Genomic DNA, 10,406 nt, shown 5'->3' on the forward strand with positions numbered 1-10,406 from the left:
GGGCCAGCCCGCAGCGCCACCGCGCTCCCCTCTCTTCCTCTCTCCTGCCTGCACCGCGTCGGCGCAGAAGTCGCTGGGTCCGCTTCTGCAGCCCCTCGCCACTGCGTTCTCTCCTTGCAGTCACCTCCAGGATCCTCCACCTCCCGTTGCTTTGCCTCTCCTCTGTGACCACCTTTCCCTCCCTCTGGCCGTCAGCTTCCAGGGTCTTAGACTATCACATCCTGCCTCCTGCTAGCGGTCTGCTCTGAGCGTGCGCTCAACGGCACTCACCCTCCGGTTCCAAGGCCCTCACGGCCCGGGTCCCCCCGCCCACAGCCCTCTCACAGGTGGCTCCGTTTGTCTTCGCTGCTGCACCGGGGGCGGGGACTCCACCTTTTCGGTCCCGAGTGAGGCCACTCAACCTTTTTAAAAAAACACTCACGGGCCGGACGCGGTGTCTCACCCCTCTAATCCCAGCACTTTGGGAGGCCAAGGTGGGAGGATTGCTTGAAGCCAGGAGTTCAAGACTCAGCCTGGGCTACATAGTGAGACCCCCTAATCTCTACAATAATAATAATAATAAAATGTAAAAAGTCCTCAACCTTTCCGGCATAGCATAGGAAAGGTTAACGCTGGGAAGAATAAAATAACCTTTCATTTTCTTGCAGGGGAAGGTTCAAAACGTCCAGCATGTGACTTTATCTTTGGGGTTCACTGTTTTCTGAAACCTAGGCTCCTGGTTTGGGCAGAGGGTGATGGTGGGTGCAAAGAAGGAAAGGTCATGAAAGCTAGGTAGAGTCTTTCAAATAGAAGGTGAGAATGTGGCACCCGAACTGAGAACTGCGGGAAGACCTAGCTTCTAGTGACCTTGAGCAAACAAGGCATAACTTCTCTGGTAACTTCTCTGGACTCAGTGTTCGTGTGTGTGTGTGTGTGTGTGTGTGTGAGATGGAGTCTCACTCTGTCGCCCAGGCTGGAGTGCAGTGTCATGATCTTGGCTCACTGCAACCTCTGCCTCCCGGGTTCAAGTGATTCTCCTACCTCAGCCTCCTGAGTAACTGGGATTACAGGTGTCTGCCACCATGCCTGCCTAATTTTTGTATTTTTAGTAGACACGGGGTTTCGGCATGTTGGCCAGGCTTGTCTCGAACTCCTGATGTCAGGTGATCTGCCCGCCTTGGCCTCCCAAATTGCTAGGATTACAGGCATGAGCCACCACACCATACTCTGAACTCAGTGTTCTCGTCTATGAAAAAGTGGTGGAGTTCTGATTTCTAACCCAAGTGTAAGCCCTTTGAGGGCAGGGGCTTTGTCTGATTCATGGTGTTTTAGTATATGGTAGGCATTCAAATTATTGAATGAACAAGCACTCAACAACTCTCTTGGAGTTGGGACTGTGGAATTCCCAACTACTGGGAGCTTCCAAGAAGGACAGACCTGGCTTTTTCCCCCTTTCTTTCTTTCTTTCTTTTTCTTTCTTTCTTTTTTTTTTTTTTTTTTTTACATTAGTGGAAAAAAAAAGGGAAGTGTTTTTAGTTTTTTTTTTTTCTAACTTTCCTACTGATCTTATATAGCACTTAATGTGCTAGGTACTGTTGTAAGGGTTTTGCAAATACTAACCCATGTAATACAACTATCAGAGGAATAGAGACTATTATGCCTAGTTTAAAGATGAGAAAATTGAGGTAGGGGAGAGGACTCTTGCTCAGGGTTACATAGTTAATAATTGGGGAGGTGGGATCAGGACCTAAACAGTTTAGCTCTAGAGTTCACGTTCTTATACACTTGGTTATATAAGATTAAAACATTTAACAATAATAGGTAACATTCTCAGAGTGTTAAAAGAGGGAATCTTAGGGTAGAAATGAAGTCTCTAACTTTAAAGCAGCAGGATAGTTTAACTGTAAAACCACAAGTGACTAAGTTGAAAATAAACCATAAGACACACGTTATCTTATTATTATACAACTCATTCCTGTTTACATGTATTCACACTAGTATTGACTGCAGCAATACTACTTAACTAGGACTCATTTTTAAAGCAATATTGACTTTTTTATTTTATACATATATAGAATGCATGGATGTATTCTCTTCATATCATTATATATGATACAAAATATACAATGTATATATTGTATATATACACAATATAATATGTATATTATATATATGAATTAACGTATAATAAATCATACGTTACTTTGTATTACAAGCAAGCTGACCCAGGAGTTTGAGATCAGCCTGGGCAACATAATGAGATCCCCATCTCTATAAAAAATGAATTTAGCTAAGCATAGTGCAGCACACCTCTAGTCCCAGCTACTGGGGACACTGAGGTAGGAAGATTGCCTGAGCCTAGATGGTGGAAGCTGAAGTCAACACTGATTGTACCACTGCACTCCAGTTTAGGCCGTGGAATGAGACCCCTGTCTCACAAACAAACAAACCAACCAGGAGTGCAAATGAAGACTTGGAGTAGGTTATTCTCTAAAGGGGGCAAGCTTGCTGGTGGCAGCCAGAATGATCAGGCTAAGAACAAAAAGGAAATAAGATTGGCTGAAAGGATACAGCCATAAAGGAGTGTAATAGGCTGTGTGTTTAGAATAGAGGAGAGAATTGAGTGTGGACATGTAAATAGTGTGGATTCAGACTATGAAAACAGTATTGACTATGCGAAGGCAAGAAGTGATCTTGAAGCAATAGTGTCAAAGTTACAGCATGAGATGGGAGTCCTAGCTTCTTGCATATCAGTATATGTCTTTGGGCAAATCACTTAACCTCTCCAAACCTCAATTTCCTCATTCATAGAATGAGGATAAAACAGCATAAGGATTAGTGACAGGATAAAATATACATGTAAAAAAAGCACAGCATCTAATAACTCCTCAAAATATGTTTTTACTTTTTTTTTTTTTTTTTGAGATAGAGTCTCGTTCTATCACCCAGTCTGGAGTGCAGTGGCATGATCTCAGCCTCCTGGTTTCAAGCGATTCTCATGCCTCAGCCTCCTGAGCAGCTGGGATTACAGGCTGGCTAATTTTTGTATTTTTAGTAGAGATGGGGTTTTGCCATGTTGGTCAGGCTGGTCTCAAACTCCTGGTCTCAAGTGATCCACCTGCCTTGGCCTCCCAAAGTGTTGGGATTACAGGTGTGAGCCACCAAACCCAGCTAGTTGTTACTATTATTGCTGCAGAAAAGACCTTACTTCTCAAGTGACCATAAGGGCAGATGGTAATACAGAGGCTTGGTTAGAAGCAAAGGGTACTAGCAGAAGAGGAGAACTGGGTGGCCTCTTTCTGGCCTTTGGTTGGGTTGCTTTTTAAATGGAGCTGAAGAAAGTGCCAGATCCAAGAGCCCAGGGGGCTGGCTGTGAGTGCTGTCATGTGGATCAGCTGTGGTCAGATTGCTTCACACCTGTGACCCGCCTTGTATAAATATACTGCCATGTATAAATAATAGCCCCATATATATGTAATCTGGAAGGATAAACATCAAGCTTAACAATGGCAACCTGCAGGGAGGGAAGTGGAATTGGGTGTGTATGTGTGTGTGTGTTTGAGAACCTGTATTTTATTACTCCATACCTCTTTATTGTTTGATTTTTTTCACAATGAGAATTAGTTCCTGTGTTGGGTAAAAAAAAAGAAAAGAAAGAAAGAAAAAAAAACCCACTAAAATCAATCTGATTACAAAAGAAGATGAATTAAAGAAAAGTACCGGCAGAAACTGCTTGTGATCCAAGTCCTGGCTCCTTGATGCCTGGCTGAAGCCCAGCCCACAAAGACAACACTGGGTTAAAGGTCCTGGAGAAAAGATGGGAAAGGTTTGGTGTCTGTGTAGTGTCTGCTAGTCCCAAAAGGGTAAGGCACCTAGTAGACGGTTCCCAGCTTAATGGGAACTGCTCCTGTTTTCCAGGCACACAATTCAGGGCTGGAAAAGTTCAACAAGTGCATGGAACATCGGAAACCTCCTGGAAATGCTAAATTTGCCCCAAGATGTCCTGAAGTCCGGCATATTTCTCTGGGCAGCCTCGAGGCTCAGGAGCCCAGCCCAGCCCACCGTGCCCTCTCAGGCAGCCCTTCACTGCCTTCAGCAGCCCTCCCTCTTCCTGAGTAGTGGCCCTTCGCAGGCCTGCGTCCCAGCCCCGCCCCTCTCTCTGGACGCATCTTTGGGCCCCATCATCACCCGGCGCCGGGCCCTCCCTCTGCCCCCCCTTTCTCCTCCCTCCTTCCTTCCCTCCCTTCCTCCCTCTCTCCCTCCCTCCCAGCTCCTGCACCAGGAAACGGCCCGGATCCCGGCAGCGGCCTGACCCGTGAGATCCCTAACCTGGCAGGCGGGCGGGGTTGGAGACTGGCTGAGGTGGGGGTAAGGGAGGAGTTGGGCCTTTGGGCTGCACTAGGGGGAACCGCGAATACAGATGGTGTCGGCAGGAAGCCCTTGGCCCTGGGTTTCCCGGGAGGACAGTCATTAAACATGGATTCGGCCACACAGCTGGTAGAGCGTTGGGGGCAGGGGCCCAGGCCCAGAGCTGCAACCCCAGCCGTTCCCAGGCCAGAACCTGATCCCTGGCCTTCCCCTCCTGGTTCTGATCTCCCCCTCCCCTTTCCAGAGCTCCACGCTGGCCGGGAGGATGAAAGGCCCCAGCTGGGGGCTCCTTGCCACCAGTGCTGTGTCTTAAGAGCTGCCATCCCGGCTGGGTGAGTGTCTCCTTCCTTTCTCTGTCTGGAGTAAACCATTGCGTCTCCCACCTTTCTCTTCGGCCCATCTGCTCCCCCTCATCTTGTGCCTCTGCCAACATCTTTATATCTTGCATTTGGGGAGGTCCTAAGCCCCTTCCTCTAGCCAAGGAGGTGTGGACTAAGGAGGCCCGGGGGTGGGAGGGTTGTAGGGGTGTCACAGAGCTGACGTTGTCTTATTATGAAAAGAATCTAAAGTATCTCTAAACAGAAAATTTACTTGTTTTAAATGTAATTTGGCATATTAGGAATGTAATGGCCAGCCCCTCACAGCCTGGTCTCATATCATGACTTAATTCCCTTGTTCTTGCCTCTCCCTGTCCAGTGAGCTCTGAGCATTTCTTCTCTCCTCCTCATCTCACTGGGTTGGTCAAACCAGAAATGCCCCTTCTGATTCTCTCTCCATATATTCATGCCAGTGTTTCATCCTTGCCTCTTATAGCTGCCCGGATGGCGACCCCAGCCTCGGCCCCAGACACACGGGCTCTGGTGGCAGACTTTGTAGGTTATAAGCTGAGGCAGAAGGGTTATGTCTGTGGAGCTGGCCCCGGGGAGGGCCCAGCAGCTGACCCGCTGCACCAAGCCATGCGGGCAGCTGGAGATGAGTTCGAGACCCGCTTCCGGCGCACCTTCTCTGATCTGGCGGCTCAGCTGCATGTGACCCCAGGCTCAGCACAGCAACGCTTCACCCAGGTCTCCGATGAACTTTTCCAAGGGGGCCCCAACTGGGGCCGCCTTGTAGCCTTCTTTGTCTTTGGGGCTGCACTGTGTGCTGAGAGTGTCAACAAGGAGATGGAACCACTGGTGGGACAAGTGCAGGAGTGGATGGTGGCCTACCTGGAGACGCGGCTGGCTGACTGGATCCACAGCAGTGGGGGCTGGGTAAGAAGCTTCTCAATTGCTGCTCTGCACATCCCTCTGCAAAGCTGGTTTCCAGGGGGAAGATGGGAGCTCTGATTGGAGACTGAGGCAGCTATGTTGGGAATGAGGTGCGGGGCTGAGTCTCCCCGTCTAGGTGGAATCAGATTGAGAGATGCCTGGACTCTGCACTCCAGGGCTGCCATGCAGTCAACACTGGATGGGCTCATGGTCCCAAGCAGAGGACAGAATCCACACCCAAGGAGTGCCTGCAGGGGAATGTTGTCAGGGACTTTTTGCACCTGAGTCATGGTGTGGGAGGTGGGGAGGACCAGGGATGGGTGGTGGTCAGGCAAGCCTTGGCAAAGGATGCTAGTTCTGAGCAGAATTTTTCGCCAAGGAAAGGATGGAATTCACTGGAGGCAGAGTGGGCGGCAAATGAACCAGTCTCTCAGGGTGGGGGTGCACCTGGGGGGATCAGAGGGGCTTGCAGCCAGAAGAGCTTTGACCAGAGAGGAGCTGGGTATGGGGTAGTGTTGGCAGTGGATGGAACTGGAACTCTTCCTCTCCTCTTCTGTCCACTCTTTCCTCTCCTGATATCCCTTTCTCCTTCTTTCTCTCCTACTTCCCTTCTCTCCCACAGGCGGAGTTCACAGCTCTATACGGGGACGGGGCCCTGGAGGAGGCGCGGCGTCTGCGGGAGGGGAACTGGGCATCAGTGAGGACAGTGCTGACGGGGGCCGTGGCACTGGGGGCCCTGGTAACTGTAGGGGCCTTTTTTGCTAGCAAGTGAAAGTCCAGGGCCAGGTGGGGCTAGGTGTGGCTGGGGGCCAGGAGAGCAGGAACAGAACAGAGAAATGCCCTTGGAAGAAATGGAGTTGGTGGATGGGTGGGCATGGAACAGGATGGACAGGGGAAGGGTAGTGTGTGAGGCAGCTGAGTAGGCCAGGTAGGCGATTGGAAGAGTGAGCAGGACACATAGGTGAGGGAAATGTTTTGGCAAGTTTAGGGACGCAGGAGATGGAATCGATCCAGGGCTGGGGTATGTGGGAGGGATCACACCTATAGGTGTGGGCACATGAAATGACCTGGAACTTGGTTCGCTGCCCTGAGGAAGGTGGACTTGCATAAGCAGTTGTATTCCATTAGATGAGTGGGATTTGGGGAACGCAGAAGGCACATCCTTTTGGAATGGAAGCTTGGGGGTTCTCAGGTGATAGGGAGAGGTGGCTGTAACAGTGGGCTGCTTGGACACACGTGTGCATGTGCACGCATGCTGGTGTGCATGCTGGGCTGCCTGGCAAATCTGGTGGTGGTGGGATTCCTCAAGGAGAAAACATTCCCTCTTGCAATGGCAAGAACTAGGGGCAGTTCTCTGTCCCTCCTCCCAACCCCTCCTTTCCCCTGCCCTTGTCCTGATGCCTCAAGGCTTAGAGAGAAACATTGTATCCAGACCGAGGGCTCTGCTGCTTCTCTCCAGAAAGTAATTGGCAAGGCTTTGAAGAGAAGAGCAGTTCTGCAGCTGGCCTTGTTCCTTCATCATCCCCCTTCCTTGTGCATCATGCACTTGCTGCTGCCTCCCGGGCTCTGATAGAAGGGCAGGGCTGTTGAGCCTGGATGGGTGGAGGCTTAGGGAGCTGGACCTGCCTGCCACCCTCCTCTCCCACTCAGGCACAATGGTGCCTAAAGTGTTTCCAATCTCTGGGACCTCTGTACCCAAACTGAAACTCTAAATTGGGGCCCTAACTAATTTTCCTTTCGAGGTTGTGGACATAAGTGCTGATCTTGAGTACAGTCTGGGTCCCACACTGTGTCTCAGTGAGACTGTTGATGCCTTGAGAGGACCATTTCAGCCCTGAATCCCATGGGTGTGAGGGTGATGGGCACTCCAGGACTGGCCTATGCTGTGTTGTGGGCTTTGGTTCGGCTTTATCAGGGGCCAGGCATATGGGTTCTAGAGTACCTACCATGACCTAGAAGCATTTATGATTTGAAGCCACACTGTTTGCATGGGTGTTACTTGTCTGTACCTCAGAGTCTGAGGATGTTAACTTTGGAACTCGCAGTCCTCTAGAACAGCTTCAGATTATGGCTTTTTCTTTTGAGGAAGAAATTATTCTCTCCAGTTGCATGCCCTGAGCCAGACCTCACTGCTGCACTTTCCAAGGTGCTAAGATTGCTGCTCTCCAATGCTAACTTTCTGACACAGTGCTCTAGAATCCTGCCTGTGGTCCTGAGCACTGATCAGCTTAGCTAGACCATGGTTGACTCTTCTTGGAGATTTTCACTTGGTCCTAGAATGTGGCAACGTAGTTGTGCTCGCTAGAATGTGGGACCAAATTGGCCTCAGGTGTTTAGTCCAGACTTCTGCTTTTGAGAGAGGGCTGCACTTTTTAATGGTATTTCTAGGGGAGGTGGTAGGCTGCATGTGCCACTTGGTCTTGTGAGTATGCTGACACCAGAAACTCAGAGCCAGCTTGTGGCAAGCAGTTGGGGTGGGGGGTCTCTGACTTGCTCAGGACAAACTAGGCCAGTGGTTTTCAAACTGCTTGGCAGAGCCCTGAAGTTTCCTAGGGGTTGCCTCAGGAGTCCTTGGGGAGATGAAGGGGGTGGGGAGTTGAGCAGGCTGGGCAATTTGCCCTCAAACTGAACAGCTAGCTCCCCTTGTAGCTGTCTTACATATCGGGGTTCAGGGTAAGATTTTATTTGCATTAGGGGTTTGCTGCTGAAAAAATGTTGGAAAACCACTGACTAGACCATCGGCTCCAAATTGGAACCTGTGCTTCCTTCCCCAGGTTTGGAGCACACTCTTCACCCTACCCTCTACCACAGGACGCATATCCCTGTTAGCATTCCCCGGGACCTTTAGCCAAGAGGGGCTGCAGGGACCATGGCCAGGTTACCGAAATGCCCTGCTCTGAAGTCTTGACACCTGGGTGGAAAGAGAGGCTGTTTTCTGAAAGGGTAAAGGGCATGGTCTGGATTCCCAGAAACAGAGCTTAGATGGGACCACAGTGGGCAATTTTGACCTGTCCTGCCCTTCTTAGCTTGAAGGGAAACCCCAGAGACTCTTCTGTCAGGGAAAACTAGGGACTCTCTTCTAGAGCCATATAGTTCCTTGGGATTAGCTCTTGGCCAAGAAGGCTGAGTATGGCTCCCAATTTTTAAATCCATTTCGTTTTTTAAAAAACAAGGGAAATAAATGTAATTGCCATTTTTCAAAGATTAAGTAGGAGGAGAGGGGTTTCTTGCTCTCCAGAGCCCAAAGGGACAAATAGAGACTTTGCTTAGGCCAAGGAAGGAGCGGAAGTAGGGCAACTCGGTCCTGCGATTATTAATCCCACTCCCCACTTATTCTAGGGCACACATACACTATTTTACTTTTTTAAAATCATAAAACGGCAGAACAGATTTGGTTAGTTTAGAAGAAAAGAAAGCTCTATAAATATAAATCTATATTCCTGTATTTTTATTTAATAATTTATAAATACCAAGTTCATTTGACTTTTATTTTTGTGTAATATGTAATGGTCGTATTAAAAAAATAAATAAAGCCCAGAAGTTTAATGAGAAGGACTGAACAGGGTTTGTGACTTCTACACTGTATAGCCTGGGGTCAGGACATTTCCTTGATCCAATCATCTCTTCATGACCTTGTAAAAGGCAAGAATTAGAATAACAGGGATTTGAGAGAAAGTGTTGGGATCATTAAAAAAAAAAGAGTCTTTCCCCCATCCTCCTCACCCGACTCCTACGAAATGGTCAAAGCCAAGAATTCCATCTGTTCCAACCTGAGCCTCGGGAGGGTATGTGTATATGGTACTCTGGGACTGCCACTAACAATAACCAAATGAAAAACAAAGAAAACCTACCAAAAATCTTTGTATGCTAGTAATCAAGTCCCCAGTTGTGGTTCAGGCTCTAATCAGAAGAGTGTGATAATAATAAACATTTCTCCATGGTGCCTTGCTGCCTACCTCAGACTTAAAAATAGGTCTGGACCAGGTGCGGTGGCTCATGCCTGTAATCCCAGCACTTTGGGAGGCCGAGGCGGGCAGATCACTTGAGGTCAGGAGTTCGAGACCAGCCTGGCCAATATGGGGAAACCCTGTCTCTATTAAAAATACAAAAATTAGCCAGGCATGGTGGTGTGTGCCTGTAATCCCAGCTACTCAGGAGGCTGAGGCATGAGAATTGCTTGAACCTAGAAGGTGGAGTTTGCAGTCAGCCGAGATTGAGCCACTGTACTCCAGCCTGGGTGACAGAGGGAGATTCTATCTCAAAAAAACAAACAACAACAACAACAACAACAAAAAACAAGGCCGGCGGGGGGGAGGGTCTGGCAAAAATTGAGTCCCTGCTTCCTTTCCTGGTCCTGTGAGACATTTGATTTCAGCCATTTTAATGCAAATTGATAAACTGGATGGAATTTCTAGGAATATTCAGCCCATCCTTCTCTACCTCTAGTCTTGGACCACATCAAAGTCATGTCTAACTGAAACAGTGATCCTAATTTTAAATTTCAGGTGGGAATTTCTAGCCTTTCTGTAATCCAGTGCAATAGATTGGTACTTGGGTTTATGTGTTAAATTGCGAGAAATATAATTGTTTAGAGGAATCCAGCATTCTCTTTCTATTCTCTATACAAAAGTCGACAGGGAAAACTATATTAAAATCAGAGAGTGGCTTAGTGAATATGGCACTATGGGAAAGGAAATTAGATGTTCTTAATAGTTAATATCATCAAGTATGATAGCTGCTGCATTTAGCTCCACTGCTGTGTGATTGATTTAATGATTGATTTACATTTGCCTAGTTCCAAAAAATATT

At 48.4% G+C, this 10,406-nt stretch overlaps 1 protein-coding gene across 2 annotated transcripts; it reads left to right on the forward strand.

Annotated features, from left to right (window-relative positions):
- Nucleotides 1-4,162: 4,162 nt before the first annotated feature.
- BCL2L2 (BCL2-like 2) lies at nucleotides 4,163-9,151 on the forward strand. 2 transcript variants are annotated; one of them, XM_011990670.1, is made up of 4 exons: nucleotides 4,163-4,294; nucleotides 4,592-4,679; nucleotides 5,161-5,600; nucleotides 6,220-9,151. In XM_011990670.1, exons 3-4 carry the CDS (start codon nucleotides 5,169-5,171, stop codon nucleotides 6,367-6,369), a joined length of 582 nt encoding a protein of 193 aa, XP_011846060.1. In that variant the 5' UTR covers nucleotides 4,163-4,294; nucleotides 4,592-4,679; nucleotides 5,161-5,168; the 3' UTR covers nucleotides 6,370-9,151. The 2 variants fall into 2 exon arrangements, with proteins under 2 accessions (XP_011846060.1, XP_011846061.1); XM_011990671.1 differs by having other exon boundaries at nucleotides 4,260-4,347.
- The last annotated feature ends 1,255 nt before the right edge of the window (nucleotides 9,152-10,406 follow it).

Source organism: Mandrillus leucophaeus, unplaced genomic scaffold (genome assembly GCF_000951045.1).
Source record: "Mandrillus leucophaeus isolate KB7577 unplaced genomic scaffold, Mleu.le_1.0 Scaffold380, whole genome shotgun sequence".
In the NCBI taxonomy this organism is placed as follows: Eukaryota; Metazoa; Chordata; class Mammalia; order Primates; family Cercopithecidae; genus Mandrillus; species Mandrillus leucophaeus.